A 22,829-nucleotide genomic window follows, 5' to 3' on the forward strand; every position below is an offset into this window, starting at 1 on the left:
ACTCACCTCAGCCTCCCAAAGGCACGGGATTACAGGCTGAGCCACCGAGCCCAGCAACTCATTGTTTTTTTTATGAATTTCTCAGAGAGGAATATAATATGCAGTTTTGTGGACTCCTCTGTTTGAGGAGCCTATTTTCACAGAACTTCTTGTGGGACAAATGTGCACTGGCTTTGGGAAATCGAGATTTCCAAAACCCAGAGCTCAGCTCCTGCAGAGGGACTGAAACCTGACGAGAAAAGTCATATCACAGGGGTTTTGTAACTTAGGCTGGTGCTTTGCTGTCAGTTCAAGTTGGTGCTGCCACTGGAAAGGGACATTAGGATCAATTCTTAAACGCTATTCTCTTAAGTGTAAGTCTATCACATTACACTTGTACAGCTTGAGCTGGCCACGTGGCCAATGCAAAGCCTGCAAAATTAGCATTATGGTGGAAGTAATCTATCCACAGGCATGTGACTAGTAGTTGGTTAGTTAACAGAAAGAGTCTGTTAAAGCAATGAGGCACGAAAATGACACATACACATGCCTTAAGCACTTTTACCTTAAACACACAAAAAGTACATTCATTTAATAAAAGTAGCAATATTACTCTGTTTGGAAGAAGTAGGATTTTTTTCTATAGCACAGTCTATTTATAAAACTTTTCATAATATCATTGGTGGCTGACTCAGCTCTGGCGTAGGCGGTCTTACAGTTCCTGCCATCTCGTCTTTCTCAATATATAGATTTATATTTATTTGTATCTGTTGCACAGCATATGCTTCCTGTCTCGCACATCACAGCATTTTTCAGTGTCATTATCCCATTAGTCCAGAATGGTATACCACCTTTATAAGCTCCAGATCTTGTAATTGAGGATTTTCCACAGCACAGTCAATCTCAGAGCAGTTTCTCCAGGATTTGGTAAATGTGGGGCTGGGAATTTTGCTCACTCACCACCAGCGGTACATTGTAAATGGTGTGTTTGATATCTGTAACTTTCAGAGGTTCTTATCTTCGTATTTTTCCAAAATGGAACTAAAAACATTCACTAGTATTGACTCCATAGATACTCTAGAAGCTTCTGAATCCCAGGTTGGGGCAAAGAAACCATGGCCTTACGTTTCTCTTCTTAAGTTCTTCACAATTAGCATGTAAAGTAGCATGGTGTGGGAGTGTAGATACACTCTTTTTCCTATAGCTTATCTCCCCAGAAGGTGGAATTTTTAGTCTCTTCTAATCTTGAACATTTCCCACCTCCTTCTCACATTTAAAAAAAAAACTAAAATGGACTTTTTGAAGAAATCCAGATTAACTGTCTTGTAAAATATCCCTAATTCTGGATTTATCTGCTGTTTCCTTGAGGTGTCATTTAGCTTGTTCCTCTAGCTCTTGTACTTCCTATACGTGAAGATAGGTATAAATGCTTCATTAGATCAGATTAAACATTTTGATAAGTATACTACCTAGATGAATCACACTGGGGACACATAGCATCAGGTTGTCCCACTAGCAGGGATGCTAAGTTTTACCACATGGTTAAGTTGGGGATACGAGATGAGTCTGGGAATACGTTTACCTCTTTGCAATTAGCAAGTTCTCTATGGTGTGACACTTGGACACATGAGTAAACATCCAGCTCTTTAGCATTCTTCCCCAGTTATTTTAGCACCTGTTGATGATTCTTGCCCGAATTAACTACTGGAATTTAGCTACAGAACATTTCCCAGGTTGACTTTTTCCCATTAGACTCTCCTGGTTTTCAAAACTCAAACGTGGGTTTTGTATGTATTGGATTTTGCATATAGATACATAGAATGCATATACTTTCCATTACAATGGTTTTTCAGTTGATATCTATACAGAAAATTTAGATTCATTATCCCATACTTAGTAATATTTTAAACAAAACAGGTATGTAGAAATCTTAGGATAAATTTCATAAACAGCGGGTAGAAAGTCAAAATCTCTTATTTTTTGAAAATCTATATGACATTTTGGCAAAGGGGATGTGCACATCATATGTCAGAGGAAGCATCTGTTACTTCATATAAAGCTAAGCATTCACGAGAGAGCGAGCAAAAGAGAGCTGGAAGGCAGAAGCCAATGTCTTTTTGTAACCTGATGCTGGAGGTGAAGTTTCATCTCTGTTAGTTAGAGGTGAGTCAATAAATTCAACCCACACTTGTAGGGAGGAGCTCACACAGGCACGAACACCAGGAGGTGGGGACCACTAGAGACCTGTTTTAGCGATCCCCTACCATAGTTTCTATGGACACCTTTCTTCTCATTAGTGTCCCAGTTCCTTTGTTTCTTTGAATAGCTAGTGATGCCTTACTACAGATATTGTGAATGTTAGATTGTTGAGAGTCTGTTCTCCTTTAACAAGTTGTGCTCTGGAGAGCTGCCTGTTCCAGTGCGAGCTTTGTCACAGGCTTGGTGAGGCCATGCTGGGATTTCATGGAGTCTCTCTTTGCTCTGCAGGCCAGGGCTCCAGTGTCTCCAAGCATGGGTGGCCTCTGGACTCTCCACAGGGCTCACAGCCCCCAGTAGCTGTCCTTTGACAGGTCTTGCTGAGGCTTAGTCTGCACACATGGAGACTCTCCTGCGGCTAAGGTAAACCCCAATGCTGACTTCAAGGGCTGCATCTCAGTGCAGCAATTTCCTCTCTAGTAACCAGCCTTGTATCAAGTTCTAGCCCTCAGCAGCGTGACCTCCAACCTCTATTTCTCTAACCAGGGGACAGCTGCCCTGTGGCAGAAAGCAGGTGATGGTGGCACTCAGCTGCTGTGCTTCCCTCACCTTATGGCTCATGGCCTGAAACAGCCACACAGGTGTGACCACATTTGTAGCTGTTTGTGGCGGCTGGTAACATAGTCAGTTGTTGCTCCCTCATGGCGAAATTGGCTCCAAATTTAAAATTAACATTAGTTTTTTTTCTTAACTTACTTGATTTTATATTTGTGTCTATTTTCTTCCAAAGAGAAGGTTGAGTAGGATACTACTCACATTAACATACTTATTTATCTAGTAACATATTAAAAATAGTTTCAAAATTATAATACCAAAACTACTAAGTGAAGTTCAAAGATTTCTGGGATTACTTCTGTCCTTAGAATTATTATTTCTGTCCTTAGAATATGTCTTAAACACCATATAGCCAGAGTACTATTTTCACAGTTACTTGAAATACTTATTTTATTTGTATGATTACAGTGCCAATTTGAAATACTGTTAGGTTCTTTTAGGTTCATTTTCTTTTTTTTTTTTTTGAGTTGGAGTCTCACTCTGTTGACCAGACTGGAGCGTAGTGGCTGCTCCCGGCCACTGTAGCCTCGACCTGCTGGGCTCTGGTGATCCTTCCGCCTCAGCCTTCCAAGTAGCTGGAACTACAGGCGTGCACTACCACGCCTGGCTTATTTTTTGATTTATTGTAGAGATGAGGTCTCGCCAAGTTGCCCAGGCGAACCCGCGGGCTCAAGCAACCCACTCACCTCAGCCTCCCAGAGACGCGGGATTACAGGCTGAGCCACCAAGCCCGGCTCCAGTTCATTTTCAATTTTAGGTTACAAAAAAAAATTTTTTTGAAAGTAGGGTTTATTAAGAAGACAGAAAAGCTCAGTTACAGTGGGAGGGGACCTGAAAGAGGTTGCCCAAGTTACAAAAATTTTTAATGTATAAAGCATTAACACAAAAGCCCAAATTATATAAAAAGTTATATTCAGATAAGTCTCATTCTAACCCCACACCCTCCACCTCGCCCCCTCATTTCCCATTTAGCATATTTCCTTCCAGTCTTTTCTTTTCTGCATGTGTGTGTCCACGTGCAGAGTTTAAGAATAACTAGATCTCACCAAAAATATTTGGCATCTTTCTTTTTTCATTAGTTTTATGTCCTGAGCATTTTCCTTTACACTCTTGATTTCTCTGAAGACCTCATATTATGGGTGGTACAATGTGTCATGATAGGGTATATGATTATTTATTATTCCCTAAGTTGGAGAAAAGATATATTTATAAAATATACTGGCTTATGCTTCTAATGCTTCTCTGTAAAAAATAAGGAAATATATATATGCTTTTATTTATAAATTTTATTTATAAATTCTATACTTATTTTCTATGTAGCTATGTATCTACATATCTATCCATCCGTCCATCCATCCATTCATCCATCCATCCACCCACCCATCCAGGACAGCATACTGGTTATCAAGAATTTGTCCATACTGACTTTTGTAAAAACAGTAGTAAACTGGTGAGGAGGAAGCTATCAAGAGAGCTTCCAGCCCACTGCTGCCTTTTTCCTGTAGAACCAGTCCTGGCCTATGTCTTCCATCCAGAAACCCAGTCATGGGGTATCCTGCCTCTCCCTTAGTTGATCTGTTCATTTTCCCTTGACTTTCTCTTGACCTCCATTCCCTTCTTTCTATTTCTGCTGCCACTGCCTCCATCTGGGTCTGCTCCTGTGCCAGTGTTGTGACCAAAGCTCTGGAGGGGGCCTGGGTTGGCTGGCTCTCCATGGACTCCTGCCAGCTATGGACTCTTCAACAGCTTGCATAGACCCGTCACTCTCACCTCAGCCTCCATTTGAAAATACACACAAAAGACATTAGTCTTTTCCATTTTCTCCTGCTAAAAATACTCATTGCCAAAAGTTGAGAAATACAGAAAAATATAGAGGAAAAAAAAAAAACTAAACAAAAAAATGCATACTCTCACCACAAAAAGAAAACCACGCTTAATATTTTGTTATATTTTCTTCCAGCATTTTTACCAGCATATATATTCAACAGGGTTGATACTGCATGTAAGTCCTTTTAGAACATATTTTACAACTTTTTTTTTTAGAACCAAAGAATATAAGAGAAAAAAGAAAAATCAACTACTCATAAGAGCTTCTCGTTCTGGCATATTTTCTTCCAGTCTTTTTTTTTTTTTTCCTGCACATGTGTGTCCACATGCACTGAGTTTAAGAACAACTAGAAGGCCGGGCTCAGCGGCTCAGCCTGCAATCCCAGCACTTTGGGAGGCCAAGGCGAGCGGATTGCCTGAGCCTGCAGGTTTGAAACCTGCCCAGGCAACTTGGTGAGACCTCGTCTCTACAATAAATCAAAAATTAGCCAGGTGTGGTAACCCACACCTGTAGTTCCGGCTACTTGGAAGGCTGAGGGGGAAGGCTCACCGGAGCCCAGTAGGTCAACGCTGGGGTGGCTGTGAGTATGCCACTGTACTCCAGCCTGGGTGACAGAGTGAGACCCCAACTCAAAAAAAAAAAAAAAGAAAGAAAAAGAAAAAAAATAAAATGCCATGATATAGTACTAATGAAAAAAAGGAAAATGCAAAACATTTTTAGTGAGCTCGAGTCGTTTTTTGTTTTGGAGTCGGAGTCTTACTCTGTCACCCAGGCTGGAGTACAACAGCACACTCATGACCACCCCAGCGTTGACCTGCTGGGCTCTGGCGATCCTTCCACCTCAGACTTCCAAGTAGCCAGGACCATAGGTGCACGCTACCACGCCTGGCTAATTTTTGATTTACTATAGAGACAAGGTCTTGCCAAGTTGCCCAGGCTGGTCTCAAACCTGTGAGCTCAGGTAATCTACTCGCCTCAGCCTCCCGAAGTATTGGGAATACAGGCTGAGCCACTGAGCCCAGCTTATCATGAGCATTTTTTTTTTTTGTAATAGTGATTCTTCTGAAGACCTCACTTTATGGTGGCACAATATATGATAATGTCTTATTCCCTAACTTGGAGAAAAGATATAACATATAAAGCAAAGTTGTTTTTTTTTTTTGTTTTGGTTTTTTTAGTTTCAAAATCAATGCCATTTTATTATATTTAAATGGATATACAAATACAAAATTAGTTTTATAAATGCAAATATCAAAATAGATGGGAGCAATGTTGCAGAGGCAAGATTGTTAAAACTTAAGATTGAATATATTGATGGAAGATCTGTCTTTCTCTCTAAGCCTAAGTTTTCTCATCTTTATTATGGAATAATAGTAATAAAACAATATTTATCTGACAAGGTTTTAAAGCAAAGTTTTAAAAGAAAATCAGGTAAATTTTTTTATAAGCTTTGGGTTTATAACTTTTTCTATACTAACACCAAACACAGAAAACTGAGGCAAAGACATATATCTGCACAAGTAATAGTTACAGTTACGTAAGTACCATAAAGAAAGTTGAAGACTAGTGAAAAGTGGAGAAAAGTATTTATCTTACAAATGATATACAAAGGTTTAATATCATTCATATATAAGGATCTCCCTAAGTTGATAATCAAAAGGCAAACAAAGTACAAGGAGCAACTGACAAAAAGGAAAACTGGCTAATAGAGAGGCCAGGGTTCGAGTTAATTATAATTAAAGAATGCAAATGAAACTAATGGAATAGCCAGCACTGGACTGAGAGGAGAAGAAAGTTGGCTGTGGGGTGGTGCAGGGCCCGAGTGTGGAGAGGGAGCCAGACAGCCTCTCCTGGAGCAGTCCCCCTGCCCACCATAGCCTTTGGTCAGGAGTATCAAGATGGTGGCAGGGCACTGCCCACAGGAAGATGCCTCCCTCAAGAGGGATGAGGAAGCACATGAAGCAAGCCAGCGATGTAATCCATATACTTCCTTTGGCTTAAATGAGTGGGGAGTGTTTGCCAACAGTCAGCGAGGGTCCTGGGATGTCCCCGTGCCAGCAGAGGTGGCAGGCAGACAGGTTCCACACTAGCATCAGACACTGTAGGGGAGGAAACACTTTCCTGTCAAATGTTTCTATTCCCCTGGCTACTGCTTTCTGTCTTTTCTATGTTCTGGGAAAGAGGGTGGGAGCAGTCACCCAAGGGTCCAGGCTGAGCAGGGCAGAGCTGGTCTCAGCCACATGCTCTCCACTGTGCGGCATCTTGGCCCCATAGTCACCATACCACCCTTCAAGGCCCTGAATGTCAGCTTGAAATATTTCCTGTATGGCAGAGGTGAGATCACTATATTTGTGAACTGTTCATTTCTATTCTCCATCTTCTTTTCTATTGAACTGTTTTGTCACTTTTAAGAGTTTTTTGTATACTATAGAAAAAATCCCTAAACTTTCAGGTGACCACAGGAATTTTACTATGCTCTATGTTCAGAATTTGTGTAAGATTAGATGTGCTTACTCTTTCTTTTTTCACTTCTGATTTCTGAACTTTGATCTCTGTGATATCTTATGTAAAACAGGTGGATTTTGGCTGGGCGTGGAGGCTCATGCCTATAATCCCTGTACTTTGGGAAGCCAAGGTGGAAGGATTGCTTGAGCCCCAGAGTTTGAGACAAGCCTGGAAAACATAGCAAGACCTTGTCTCTACCAACCCCCGCCCAACCCCAAGCCCCCCCCCCAAATTAGCCAGGTGTGGTGGTGCATGCCTATAGTCCCAGCTACTTGGGAGGCTAAGACAGAAGGAGTGCCTGAGCCCAGAAGGTGAAGACTACGGTAAGCCATGATCGTGCCACTGTGCTCCAGCTTGGGTGACACAGTAAGACCCCAACTCAGAAAAAGAAAAAAAGGTAGATTTCAGGGAGGTATACAAAATAGAATCCCTCCTTTTTGTTTTAAAAAATAATATACTTAAAAGTCTGAGAGGATATATACTGAGAAAGGGCTGTCTCTTTTTTTACTTCTTTATAATCCTATCTTTTTCATTTTTACAATCTTTTTCATTTTTACAATTTTTACCTTTATCACAAGAAAGTGATTTCTACTGTAAAAAATCCTGATATCTATATATTTTTGTACATAAATCATTATATGCATTTCTCATCATTTTGTTAGATCTTAGATGTGAAAATATTATGTCTAAGAGTGTGGCATTTTAAAGGCTCAGAATGACCAACAGAAAACTTGTACTAAACACAGGCCTCTCAGTAGTCATGAGAATGCCCACTGCATCACAGACTGGCTGCAACTGCATTCTATAAGAGTCTTTGCTAACCTGACAGGCAATGCTGAATCTCATTGTTGTCATATATTTAAAAAATTAACGATAGGAAATGTTTTATGTATTTACAAGCAACTGTTACCTCTCCCTCTGTGAACTGCCTGTTCATGCTCCGTTCCCAGTTTCAAGTGGCATCTTTGTGTGAGCTGTTTTTAATATAAGGATGTTAGCCCTGCATCTGACACATGTGCATAAGCATGTTTTCCAGTGTTATCTGCAGTTAGTCACCACCCAACTGACCAACTTTCCTTTCCTATATTCCTTCTGCTCTTTCAAGTATGTATCAGGCATTATTCTAAGTGCTGGTAGGAGTAAGCAGCAAAATAATATCCATACAACAGGATATTCTGACACAAGCTAGATGAACCCTGAGGACATTATGCTAAGTGAAATAAGTCAGTCACAAAAAAGACAAATACTGCATAATTCCACCTATATGAAGTCCATAGAGTAGTCAAACTTATAGAGACAGAAAGTAGAATGGTAGTTTACAGGGGCTTGGAGGGAAAAAATGGGGAGTTATTGTTTAATGGGTACAGAGTTTCAGTTTTACAAGATGAAAAGAGGAGACGGATGGAGGTGATGGTCGCATAGCATTATGTGTTTAATACCACTAAACTGTACACTTAAAAATGGTTACAATAGTAGATTGTATGTCATATTTTACCACAATACAAAAAATTGGGAAGAAAAAAGGGTAAATAAAACAGACAGATTCCTCTGCTCTTAGGAGGCTTATATTCTAGTGGTGATAGAGACACAAAAACAAAATAAATAAGTAGGACTTCTGCTTCAGCCATCATAGAATAGTGGTTCTTAACTTGCCCTTTTGTCACAAACTATTAGAAGACTGGACAAAATATATGAAATAATTGTTTTCATACTTTGGACAATTGGCAACACAAGACAGTGATTCCCGAAAGAAGGAAAACAAATAAGGTGAGCTCTATGATCATCCTGGTCTTCTGCCTAGAGGAGTTTTCTGGAGCACAAGGAGGGGAAACCCAAGCAGAGGCCATACTGAGTTGAGGTGATGATGGTAGTTTAGGGAGACAGAGATGGCTGGAATTTATAGATAGAAGTGAGCTCTGTAGGGAAAAAATTCTCCAGAAAGTCACAATCTTGAACTGAAGACTAAGCTGGACTGTGAAAAGCTTCAAGGCTGGCCAAAGAACAACAACTAGAGAGCCATGAGCTGAATAATTACCAGAGCTCACAAAGGGCAGGGACACATTTGTGTTCCTATCAACCAGAGTGGAGAGACGTTAAACACACAGGATATTCACTAGAAATCCAAGGAGAGTCACAGCTTACAAACAGAGCTGTATTTGTCTTAGAGGATAGACTATTTAGATGTACCCTAATAAAGCTTAAAACAAGTCTTAAAAGCATCAAGCAGCATCTTACTGCCTGCCAGATAAAGTCCACTATGCTTTAAAGGAAAATAGTATAAATCCAGACATTCAAACAATTTAATATCAGAATGCCTAACATCCAATAAAAAATTACTACACATGTGAAGAAAGAAGGACTTAAAGGAAAACTTGAATCTAATGAGGAGAAAAACAAAATCTACAAAAAAAGCCAAATATTCTTTTAGAGTTGAGAAATACAGCACCTGAAAATAAAAAAATAAAATCACACGGACTCAGCAGATTAGATACTACAGATGAAAAGATCATGACTGGCCGGGTTCGGTAGCTCAGGCTATAATCCCAGCACTTTGGGAGGCCGAGGCAAGTGGATTAGCTGAGCCCATGGGCTTGAAACCAACCTGGGCAACTTGGCGAGATCTTGTCTCTACAATAAATCAAAAGTTAGCCAGGCGTGGTAGCATGCGCCTGTAGCTCCGACTACTAGGAAGGCTGAGGCGGAAGGATCACTGAGGCCCAGCAGGTCGATGCTGGGGTGGCCATGAGTGTGCCACTGCACTCCAGCCTGGGTGACAGAGTGAAATCAACTCATAAAAATAAGAAAAGAAGAGAAAAGATCATGACCTTGAAGACATAGCAATAGAAATCATACAAAATGAAGCACAGCAAGATGAAAGCTTGAGAGGTAGGAATGGGGTGGGGGAACAGAGTTTCAGAGACCTAAATACCAATAAACTAGCATGTGTATAACTTGAATTTCACAAAGAAACTGGGGAAAGTAGGGTCAGAAACAATTTTAAAGGAAATAATTTTCAGAAGTTTTCCATACTTGATGAAAACTATAAATTCACAGATCCAAAAAGCTCAGTGAATCTTAGCACATCAAAGACAATAACCTACCCTATGGGGCAGGTGTGGTGGCTCACGCCTATAATCCCAGCACTTTGGAAGGCCAAGGTAAGAGGACTACTGAGCCCACAGGTTTGAGACCAGCCTGGGAAATTTGGCAAGAACTCATCTCTATAATAAATCAAAAAATTAGCCAGGTGTGGTGGTGCATGCCTATAGTTCCAGTTACTTGTAAAGCTGAGGCAGAAGGATCGCCTGAGCACAGCAGGTCGAGGCTGCGGTGGCTGTGAGCATGCCACTGCACTCTAGCATGGGTGACAGAGTAAGACTCTAATTCAAAAACAAACAAACAAACAAACAAAAAAATAAAAACAAACTACCTTTGGCATATTACTTTCAAGTTGCAAAACCCCAAATGAAACAAAAAAACAGTGTTTAAAAAGAACAGTGATTTAAAAAGCAGCCAGACGAGAAAAGATAAGCATGACTTTTGACTTCTTAGTAGAAACAATGCAAACCAGAGGATGAAGGAACAAGGTCTTTAATATGCTTAAAAAAGAAAAAAAAAAGCTGTCAAACGAGAATTGTATATCCATAATACTATCCTTCAAAAGTGAAGGCAAATTAAATACATTTTTCAGACAAATAAAAGCTGAAGGAATTGGTTTGCTGCACTGAATAACAACAACAACAAAATATTAACAATCTTCAGGTGGAAGAAAATATCAAGTGGAAACTCAGATCTACACAAAAATATGAAGAATGCCAAAAATGGAAAAATAAGTGAGCTTGTTTGTAAATTTCTTTAAAATATAACTGATATAACAATGTATCATGGGGCTTATAAGCTACTTAAATGTAAAATGCACAACAACACTAACTACTGGAGTATACTTTTTGTAAGGGTCTTACACTACATGTGAAGTTGTATAATATTATTTGAAGACAAATGATGATAAATTAAAAATGCACTTTGTAATTTTAGAGCAGCAATTACAAAAAAACCAAAAAATCCAAAACAAATAACTACAAGAAAACACAAGTACAGAGGTACAGCAAATAAGCCAATAATAGAGATAAAATAGAATAGCAGACATTAAAGAAAAATCTTATTCCAAAAAAAGACAGGAACAGAGTAGAACAAATAATAGATGATACAAATAAAAACAAACACCAAGACGACAGACTTAAACTCAGTCATTACACAAAATGCAATTAAGTGTAATTACAGTAAATGTAAGCAGTCTAAAAACACCACTTAAAAGGCACAGATTGTCAGACTAGATAAAAAAAGCAACACCTAACTATATACTTTCTAAAAAAGAAAAACACACTTTAATGATAAAGAAACAGGTCAAGAGTCAATGGACTGAGAAAGATTCCATGAGAACACTAATCCTAAAACAGATGGAGTGGCTATATTAATAACAGACAAGATAGACTTCTAGGACAAGGATAAAGATGACAGCATAAAGAAGGATATTTCATATCATAAAGGAATCAAATTATCAAGAAGACATTATAATCCTAAATGTGTATGCATCTGATCACAGATCTTTCAGAATACAAAAACAAAAACTGAAGGAGGAATAGACAAATTGACAATTATAGTTAGAAGATTTCAATAGTTTCCTCTTAGTAATTGGTAGAGCAAGTAGACAGAAAACCAATAAACATAGTTTTTGGGTTATTAGAAACTTATTAAGACTGGCTTTCTATTTCTTCTTTAGTGAAGTGACGCTCAACTGTGATATGAGCATAGAACTGAGTTTGAGAGTTCCTAGTTTGCAACTTCCCTTTCTAGAGTCTAATTCCTTACCTGTCAAATAGGGTAACATCTTAGTCACAAGGTTGTTATGATAATTAGATCAGAACGAAAAGCAGTCTGGACACCATACAGCACCATGCAAATCCTGCTATTTTTACTATTTTTGTTTGGTGGACTAAGAAACAGGATTCCTCTGTTATAGGGTCAGGCACTATCCGGTCCCCAGTGATTGATGGCCAACCTGCTTGCCTCTCTGTTAGCTGTGTTGCCCAATTGGCTCCTGCCAGTGGTTGCAGCACTCCATGTACCATGTTTTGTTCCTTGGCAGTGTATGCAGAAGGAATAGTGTTTCAGAAATACCACTTCAGTATCAGCTGGTTTCCCAAACCTGCTCCCTTAATTTTTTACCAGGTACCCATTCCCTTACCCAGGTCCTCTGTTTCTGAGTATTTATTCCTGTTGTTTGGTTCCTCTGTATGGTTCCCTGGCTTCTTTGAAGCCAACTCCCTGTGCTCGGATCCAACCAGCCTACCACTACCACACCTTCCTTCACATAGACCCACCTGAATTTATGGAGGTTCATTTGTCTCCCCCTGGACTAGGACACCTTTACTACCTGGGAAATTCTGGATCTGGTCTTCCCAGACATGCTCTGGAGCCATATCAAGACACTACTCAAGACCCAGAGCTATTAATAAGGGGCAAGGAACATTTTTCACAGCAGGTCACTTGTGTTCTAGAGAAACTTGGATGATCTTTTAAGTCAGGAAAGGAAAACACACAGGATAAAAGCAGGGTCAGTAGCTAGACAAGAAAGAAGATGCCTTAGACTCAGCATGAATCTTGGATCAGATTGAATGCATCCAAGGACAACAATCCATTCACAGCATCACAGGGTGATACATATGCCATGATCCCTGCAGGTGCCACACGCTAGGGAAAAGCGATAAGCTTTATTATATGATGGAATCCTAAGACTAAAGACATCAACTCTGACCATTTCCCAACCTCTTTAGCAGAGTTGCAAAGACTTCTTACATCTTGTTTCTTTCACTGGCTCTGCAATACTACTCCCCAAACCACTCTTATAACTACCAAGACAAATACAAGGCAAATTGAATGGTGACTAAATGCAGAAACCCATCCAACATTTTCTTTCTATTGTGCTAGAATATATCTGCACTGACTGTGTCTGCTCCTCTGTTGAGATTTGGAAACCATTTGGTCCAATGACAATTCTAGGTTCTACCCACACACAGATCAGGGCTTCCTGAATGTTCAGGTATACCAGTCACCTGGAGTCTTGTTAAAGTGCAGGTTTTGGCTCAATATGCATCTGGGATATGGTGGGGCCCCAGAATCTGCATTTCTAACATGCTCCTCACTTACACGGAGGCTGCTGATCTGTGGGTCACACTCTGAGGAGCATGGACAACATCAACACACACTGACAAGAGAGTCCACCCCAAGTCTCATTACGTGACTGATTTACTTAGCATGAGGGCTTACAGGACGGGAGACCCTTGTATTCATTCATTTGACATTTTAATTGATGAGACCAGTGAAGTCAAAATTTCATCAATTCTAGCATGTATTAAACTCACCCAGAATTCTTGCAGATCTGTTAGATGGCTGACATTTTCAATCTTTTTGATTCTATTTGATGCAATGTCCAACATCGTGAGTTTGTTCTAAAATAAGGAAATAAAATGTTTCCTAGATTACCTCAGTTCAACAATGGTTTGAGTGACCATGCATGCAGTGTTACGCACTGAGCTTAGGGCTGCAGGGTGAGCTACCCTCTGCCCTCATTGGATAGGGGCATGCTACCGAGGGTGATGAGACCTGCCCACTTCCTGAAGCCTTCTCTGGGCTAGTGTTTCCATCAGAGTCTGTGCAGCTACCACCTTGAGCTCTCATGATTACTGGGATTTGAGACTGTCTGTGTCAGACTCCCAAGTCGTGCTCCTAGATCCCTGTCCACTGAGGATCCCAGTGAGAGCAGTGGTCTTGGGAAGAGCAGAGTGATCCCTGGGGCTCTGAGATGGACTCTGAAGCAAGAGTGACAATTGTAGTGACATTTATTTAGCATTTATCATGAGAAAATACACAATACCAAGTAATCCTCAAAACAAAGTTCCTCTCTTCATTTAGGGATGAGGAGCTGGGCTCAATGGGGGAAAGAAACTGCACAGGCACTGAATGGTGCTGGGAGGAGGCACTCTCAGATCCCAAGTCCACACTCCTGTCTGGCAAGAGGCCGACAGGAGCAGGGATACAGAGAATAGAAAGCCCAGGCCCTGGGAGAGTGAGTCTAGGCCCTGGGAGAGTGAGTCTTGTGCCGCCCTGGAACTTACAGCTGATGGAAGCAAGAAGGGAAGCAGATGCTCAGCCAACTGAGGCCTATATCCTGGGTGGACTGTGTCCTAGGTATCCTCAGACCAAAAGACAACACCGTATTTTTATGATCATCTGCTCATCTATACTTACTTCCCAATATGAATCAGCAAAGTCTGGGTAATTTTTTTTAAAGTTTACAGTTTCAAGATTTAACAGAAGAATGATTTTGTAGTGAAAACTAAGTCTGTTAAAGCTCCACTGCTTGTGACAGCATATTTAATCAAACCAATTGGCAAATTTTCCATCAAAAGGAAAACTTTTACAAACTGAAAGCCTCTGGTAGAGAGCTCTGCCCTCAAATGTCCCTGTACTTCTGATTGAAGATTCCCTTCTGTTTTCTACTGTGTTTCTGGGTATTCTGATTCCAAATCCTCCCAAGTTTTTTTTTTTGAGTTGGAGTTCTCTGTCACTCAGAGTGGAGTGCAGTGGCCGCTCCCGGCCACCGCAGCCTTGACCTGCTGGGCTCCAGCGATCCTTCCGCCTCAGCCTTCCAAGTAGCTGGAACTACAGGCGTGAGCTACCACGCCTGGCTGATTTTTGATTTATGTAGAGATGAGGTCTCGCCAAGTTGCCCAGGTGGGTCTCAAACCTGCGGGCTCAGGCAATCCACTCGCCTCGGCCTCCCAAAGCACTGGGATTACAGGCTGAGCCACCGAGCCCGGCCTGCTTCCAAGTTTTAAGGGACAGTTTTAAAAATGTTTCAAAAACAAACAAACAAAAGCAACCTCTCACCCCACAAAAGCACCCAGCCAGCAGCTCTGCTGATTCAGCGTGCTATGGCTGTGGCCTGGGAGCTCCTCTAGCTACACTGCTCCTGCCTGCGTTCATACCCAGCTCCTCCCCAGTCAGTGCCAAGTACACATGCCACGCATGGGCTGGGTCATGTTCAACGCCACTCTCCATCCAGCAGGCTACACGTGGGGATGTTGCTGAGGCAGCTCCTTCAAAACATCTCATTATGATGCCTCTCCTGTACAGATGGCAGCTCTCTCTAATACTCTGCATGCTTCTGGGATACTCAAGGTCAAAGTGTGTGAATGCCCAGAAGCTGGTGAAATGAAAGTGGCCTGACACACACAGTGAGATTTGAGCATTGTGAAGTCCAAGTACCAAGGCTCAGCACTGGGGCAGAGTAGCTGGTGGCCAGTTCTAGCTACCAGAACTGGTTCCCAATCTCTGAGCTCAGGAATTTGATTATGCACTCAACACTATTTCAAATTTTTCTGGGAAAGATGAACAATGTTTTAAAAGCTCATTCAAAAGCAAATCAGGAAGAATTGCTTTAAAAAATAGAAGAAAAAAAAAGGCTGGGAACAGCGGCTCATGCCTGTAATCCCAGCACTTTGGGAAGCTGAGGTGGGAGAATCACTTGAGGCCAGGAGTTTAAGACCAGCCTGAGCAATATAGTGAGACTCTGTCTCTTAAAACTCCAGAACAAGACAGGTGTCACACGACATCAGGGAGGAGGTTGTTTGATAAGTTGGGACAGTGCATTTGCCATTTGGGACAAAGGTACATTTATTTCCTTATCTCCCACCACAAAAATAAATTCTAGATAAATTAAGATAACACTTAGAATCAAATATTTGTCTGATCGCTAGTTGAAAAAAATCCCAGAGGGGAAAGACTGTCACATTTGATAATGATAAATATTATGATAACATGCAATGATTTTTTTTTTTCTGTTTTGTTTGATGCCCAAGAATGAGCTGGTGTTTAACCAAGATCACATGTCACACTCTTACTAGTAAAATTCTGAACTGTGCTCCTTTCCTGTTTGTCTGGAATCACGTTACAGATGTGGTGGTGCAGCAACTTCACTCAGGAAGGCCAGGGTGCAAGAGGGTAACACGCTCCCTGGAATGTGGGTGTCTTAGCAAGGCATCCTTCTGTGCACCCTGCCTGGTCCCAACCCCAGGCTCTTTTGCACAGTCTCCACCTCCAGCCTGTCACTACTTTCCTTCTCAGGGACACCTCAATTTGTCACCTTGCACTGTATAAGTGAACACTTGGTTTATTCACTGGTTTTATAAACTTGTAATTTGAATACAAAGTTGGAAGAAGGTGACCAAACTTTCCACTGACAAACTTGAATTTTTCCAATTTTTTTTTTTTGAGTCAGAGTCTCACTCTGTTGCCCAGGATGGAGTGCAGTGGCACACTCATGGCCACCGAAGCCTCAACCTGCTAGGCTCAGATGATCCTTCCAACTCAGCCTTCTAAATAGTTGGAACCACAGACGTGCACCACCACACCTGGCTAATTTTTTTTTTAATTGTAGAGATGAGGTCTCGCCAAGTTGCCCAGGTTGGTCTCGAACCCCTGTACTTAGGCAATCCTCTTGCCTCTGCTTCTCAAAGTGCTGGGATTACAGGCGTGAGTCACCGTGTCCGGTCCCAAAATTTTATGTAGATGCTAGTGAAATCAAATTCAGGTTGTGGTTTTTTCTTCCAAAACAACATTATTAAGGGCAACCAGGCCCTGGGGCCCGGCACAAAGAAGCCTTCAGTGAGCCTGAGACACTATGTTTGCAATAATAAAAATGACCCATCAGGTTACTCTTGCTGGCAAGTAAACAAAACAGAAAAAAAAACCCAGTAAAATTGAATGAGAAAAAGTCTTTTATTTGTCTTGAATATTGCACGGAGGGAAAGTAGGTTGACCTGGAAGCAGCTGAGGAGGGCGGGGCCTCTGTGGGCACTCTTCTGTGCAGGAGGCTGACTTGGGTCTGAGTGAGAAGGGCTGGGGAGGGCAGAAGGAGTGTGGACAAGCAAGGACAGGTATGGACAGCAGGTGGGGGGAGGTGGAGGTGGCAATGGTGGGTGGAGGAAGCTATCTATGCTTTAAGAGAAGGAGGTGGAGGAGGCTGGGACTGAAAGCTGGCCCAGTACCTCCCGCAGGCTGGGAAGTGGGAGCTGAGGCAGCTGGGGACAGGGGTAGAGGCAGAAGTTCAGTGGCTTGGAAAAGAGGAGGAAAGAATAGCTGCTGACATCACTACCCTCTGTAGTATAGGGTGTTTATGAGGAGGTAGGGTGTGTTTTTTTCCAAGTCTTGCAAAATGCCTGCAGCACACAGTGGATGTGCAGCAGATGCTGCCCTACTGAGGGCGCCTGTGGACTCCTGTGCTGAAATTCCGCATAAAGCATCAGCCCTTCAAGGCACTCTCAGGACAGAGGGCCAACAGGCTCACATCTCATGCACGAGAAGCAGTACCTTAGCTTTTAGGATGGGAGGGCTCTCCAATAACCTCTGGAGGCCAGGGTGTGCTGGCTGGCTGACTGCCTGTCCACCCAGTGCCCCCCGCCCACATGGCCCCAGACAGACCAAAGGGCATCTTACATTGTTCTCCAGGCCCTCGATGACCTCAATGCCATTGTGGCTGAGGTACAGCTCCCGCAAGTTCACCAGGTTCTGCAGACCCTCGATCTTGGTTAGGCGATTGCTCTGCAAGAGGGAGAGACCATAGCTGTCAGAATGAAGCAGCACGTGAGAGAAGACATGGCTTTAGGAAATGAAGCTTCTTATCAGCATAAAAAGTTCTAAAAATTAGGAAATGAAGTTTCCTTTTTTTTTTCTTTAGGAAATGAAGTTTCTTATCAGCATAAAGAATTCTAAAAAATGATAAAATTTAAGTTAATTTTTATATTATTTTTTGGCAGATGAATGCTCAATTGTTGCAAATACTGTCCTTTCTCCATTGAATTAACTCTACACAGTTGTCAAAAATCTACTGACCATATTTATGTAGGTCTATATGTAAATGTTATGATTATTTAAATGTCATTTCTGTTAAAACATGCTAAATGGGACTGGAGTTAGGAAAAAAGGGGGAATACAAATCTTGAGTCTGCTATTCTGTGCCAAAATTCATGCATGGAAGTTACCAGTTTTTTATGTAAATAACTCACTCTTTAAAGTTGTACTTGAGGAAAGTTTATTGGAATTAGTTTCATAATTTTAAAATGTCAAAATTACTGATTTTTTTTTTTTTTTTGAGTCAGTTTCAACGTCACCCAGGCTGGAGTGCAGTGGTACACTCATGGCCACCACAGCCTTGACCTGCTAGGCTCAGGTGATCCTTCCGCCTCAGCCTTCCAAATAGCTTGAACCACAGGCACATGCCACTATGCCTGGCTCATTTTTAAATTTATTGTAGAGACGATGTCTCGCCAAGTTGCCCAGGCTGGTCTCGAACTTCTGGGCTCAGGCAATCCTCTCATGCCTGTTGTGATTATAGGCATGAGCCACCGTGCCCAGCTGAAAACTATTAAATATTTTAAAGTAAATTAGGCTGGGTGTGGTGGCTCATGCCTGCAATCCCAGCACTTTGGGAGACCAAGGTGAGAAGATTGCCTGAGCTCAGAAGTTCGAGATTAGCCTAGGCAACCTGGCAAGACCTCATCTCTATAATAAATAAAAAAATTAGCCGGGCATGGTGGCGTGCACTTATAGTTCCAGTTATTTGGAAGGCTGAGGCGGAAGGATCACCTGAACACAGTAGGTCAAGGATGTGATGGCTGTGAGTGTGCCACTGTACTCCAGCTTGGGCAACTCCTACTCAACTCCTTTTTTTAAAAGGGAAATTAATTCTCATTTCCCTTAGTATATATTATAACTTAAATTAGTCCTTAAGTTTTTTTTTTGAGACAGGGTCTTATTCTGTCACCCAGGCTGGAGTACAGTGGCACAGTCATAGCTCACTGCATCCTTGGATATCTGGGCTCAAGTGATCCTACCTCAGCCTCCTGAGTAGCTGAGACTACAGGCATGCGCCATTATGCCTGGCTGTTTTTATTTTTTGTATAGACAGGGTCTCACTATGTTGCCTAGGCTGGTCTCAAATGCCAGCCTCAAGTGATCCTCCCACCTTGACCTCCCAAAGTGCTGGGATTACAGGCATGAAGCACCGCACATGGCTGTAGACTTTAAGAACTTTTAAAAAGAAGATCGCAGAACATCTGCTTCAGCAAGGGTAAGGGTGGTTTACATGTACCCTCACTGTCAGTCAAGGGAGACTGCCATGCAAGACACTGTTCCCAGAGCACCATATCCTACCTTGCCTCAAGCATCTGACTCTACTAATTTGCTTGGGATAAGAAAGGTAAATAAGCGCCAAAGCATATTCAAGTGCTTACCAAGTCCCTAACACAGAAGTCTAACAGGGTTTATGTTCACTTTACAATGTGGAAGGAACTGCTTCTGTCATTGAGCCAAAAACTTCAGGAGGATTTAGAACAAGCTCAACCTTCTGAAGAAGTCCCGTCTGCCTAAAAACCATCTAAGACTATTACTGGGAAAAGAAACATGGCCTTTAAAGAATGAAATTTTAGTTCTTTTTTAGGTGTGTGGTATGTGTGTATGTATAAAGCCTATGGCATCTAATGTTTTAATCGCTTACAGACAGTGAAATGGAATGCCAATTGTGAATGCAGTGAAGGATAAAAACTATGGCATGTTCAGCAGTGCTGGCCCTGCCAGGTTCAGGGGATGGGCAGCTGGGAAGGCTGATACCTGCATACTGAGGACTGTCAGGTTGGTAAGTGCATCCAGGTTCTGAAGTTTAGTAATTTTGTTTTTCCCCAGAAACAAACTCTCCAGATTGGTTAATGTGTCGATATTTTCAATTGCCTGTGGAAAGGACAGAACAGCAGTGAGTGCTACAGGCTAGCGATCTGTGCCAGGTGGAAGACAGGTGCCTGAATCAGGGGCAGAGCTGTCTGGCCTTAAGCTCTGTGATGTAGGGTTGGTGATTTATCAGCTCTGGAAACTTTCCAGTGAGATCTTACTTGAAAGACTATGAAAAAACAGAACAATGGGAGAGTCTAAGGCTCTGTCTCGAGTTTGCCCCAACCCTTAGGTTTTGAAGAGCTCCAGGGTTCTAAGGAATAGTCTGAAAACACACAGACCAGCAGATATCCCAAGTCTCTTCCAGTTCTAAACTTCTGAGTTGACATGTTATGTTATTCTATGTAGCATTCCTCAGAATGCACTCTCAAAATCCTTGGTCTCTACAGAAGTGAGGTGCTGGAAGCTCTGACCCTAGGTCTTTGAAGTCCTGGGATGCCCACTTAGGATTCTTGGGGAAAGGGGTGCGCTTACACCATGGCTCTGCCCCCCTTGCTCAATTTCCTAACTCTCCTTCATTGCCCCTCCTTGCTATTACCGTGTACTCCTCTATTCAACCATAACCTCCATAGACAGAGACTGCGCTGTCCTGTCTGGTCTCCCTCCAGTGCCTCCAGTAGGCTGTTCAATAGCTGTTTATTGACTGACTTCAATTTCCCTCCTCTCTTAGTTCACTCTCTCTGAGAACAAGCTATTCTTTAAATATAGTCAGATGAGGCAAATGCTAAACAAGTAGGGACTCCAGCAATGAAGGAACATCTCATACCACCCATCACCACAGGCCTTGGGGTAGGGGGGCATCCTCACATGACTTAGTCTGTGTTAATTTGTGATGAGCCACCAGTGCCTGGAAAGTTCTACAGTGAGACACTTAAAAAAATGCAGACATCTGGGTTGCTCTCTAGTTTTAAATGTACTGCTTTGCTATTTGTGGCCATGAGATCTCTAACAATAACTGTCAAGAAAGACTCTTGCCAAAACCACCCTCCCCTGGTTTGTATCCTCTCCAAGCTCTCAAGGACCCAGGACTGACCACGGCATGTTATAATTATTCCAGAAGCCAAATGGAGGGGTGCGCCAAACATGGAACAGGGTAGATATGCTCAGAAACACCTGCCTGGGCCACTAAATAAGGCTGAGGGAAGCACAGGCTCAGTGCCAAGATTGTAGTTAGGAGCCAGGTGTGGGACTCAAATGGCCTTCTAGCTGACAATCCTCATCCTTGCCCATGGCAGATCTACCCCCAATGGTAGTCCTTCTGTGATGCCTTCCAAGTTCCCCTCCAACAGATGCCCCCTGGCAGCAGCTATGTCAGCTGGTAAAGGACTTGATCTTGCTTCTATGGAATACCACATCATTTTTCAAAAGTCTCTTATTTTCTTTCTGCCCTGTCTGTCAAGGTCAAATGGATCCTGGAGAACAGATATAATCCTGCGGGCGGATGTGTTCCAGGGGCACAATGACATCCAGGGGATGAAGGGTCAACGCAGCACTGTGTTCTAGGGCATCTCAGTAGCAAGATACTTTCTAAAGTCCCTGGTATGGACGACAGATCACTGTAAGTGACTTTGCTGTGCTTGGGAAACTTTCATCTCAAAGAGGCATGGCGGAGTAAACAAGCTAAGTACATTCAAAAGCAATGTGTTTGGTGGGTTGACCTCAGCAGAATGCAATTGGAAGTGGTCTGAGTTAGGGTCATGATTTGGATGGAGAGCAACTGAAAGCCATGTGCAGAAGAGAGGTTAGACTACTTAGTTTAGACACATATTCCTGCTGGCACTGACTTCTAATTAGCATTTTTTTCTTAATAATAATTTCCTTGCTCATGAAGAAAAATCATAGCACCATAGGAAAAAGAAAGCCCATTACAAAACCTACATGCATCCCTGTTTAGTCTACACACAGCCCGATTTAGCTGCCTTTCCCTAAGGACACTGGTGTCACCTGCACCTACCCGGATGCGGTTAGATCCCAGCTCTAGCATCTGTAGTTGATGTAAGTTACTTATGTTCTCAATTTTATTGATTTTGTTGTTGACCAAGAAGAGTTTTTTCAGTCGTATCAACTTGTCAATCCCTTCAATGTTTCTCAGGAGATTAAAAGAAATATCTAGAATCCTGGAAACAAGCAAAACATTTTTTAAAAAAATAAGCACAGTTTGCACAGAACTCAGAATTTAATTAACTTCGAGGTGGTATTCCCATCCAGGAGACTGTAGTCACCATGGAGGTGGGATCTGACTGTGTCCTGCCACATTCTGGCTCACACCAACACTGTCATACAAGATTATGAGGCTACCCAGGAGCCTGGAGAGAGCCAAAGGGCAGCCTGCAGGTTCCTGATACCCTGGCTCCCAGGAGTGTATTTGAGACAGAAACCAGGTTTCCTTCATACCTGTGTCCATGGCAGGACCTAGCACCAAGTTCTGCACACAGAAAGGGTCTGAGAAGTATTGAATTAGAAACAAGACAAAAATCAACAAGCGACAAAGGAGTAGAAGTCCAAGTAAAATTATAAATAGGACCTGACTCCTTAAATGTAATTTCTTCCTTTGTTGAAAAAAAAGTTCTCAAAAGGCAAAAGAGGAAATTTTGAATTAACTTTTCTCTCTACCTGACTTCAACATCATCCCTGAATGTAGGCTAGCCAGAAGTCCCCACTGTAGCCTGCCCATCAAAAGGACTCTGCAAGTCAATACTGTCCTGTAAACCGATAACATACATGAAGCTGACCTGCCCTCCTGGATCCCTGAACAGGCAGGCAGAGACCTGGGAGCCAACTTTGGGGCAAGACCCTGTGGCAGAGGTGACCTCCCAAGGACCAAGAGCAGGGAAGGGGGTTGGTTTTGGGGATACTGAACGTC

General features: G+C 42.1%; 1 protein-coding gene across 5 annotated transcripts in view; it reads right to left on the bottom strand.

Annotated features, from left to right (window-relative positions):
* Positions 1 to 22,829, bottom strand: part of PPP1R7 (protein phosphatase 1 regulatory subunit 7) — a 35,399-nt gene that overhangs the window by 4,006 nt on the left and 8,564 nt on the right. For all 5 annotated transcript variants that reach the window (XM_008049851.2, XM_008049853.2, XM_021708458.1 and 2 more), the window contains 4 exons: positions 21,921 to 22,083; positions 19,853 to 19,969; positions 17,681 to 17,785; positions 13,546 to 13,632 (listed from right to left, as the gene is read on the bottom strand). In XM_008049851.2, the coding sequence (XP_008048042.1) occupies positions 13,546 to 13,632; positions 17,681 to 17,785; positions 19,853 to 19,969; positions 21,921 to 22,083 (472 nt within the window). The remainder of the gene's footprint in view (positions 1 to 13,545; positions 13,633 to 17,680; positions 17,786 to 19,852; positions 19,970 to 21,920; positions 22,084 to 22,829) is intronic.

This window comes from Carlito syrichta, unplaced genomic scaffold (assembly GCF_000164805.1).
Source record: "Carlito syrichta isolate Samal-C Ts95f unplaced genomic scaffold, Tarsius_syrichta-2.0.1 Scaffold138451, whole genome shotgun sequence".
NCBI classification, from domain to species: domain Eukaryota; kingdom Metazoa; phylum Chordata; class Mammalia; order Primates; family Tarsiidae; genus Carlito; species Carlito syrichta.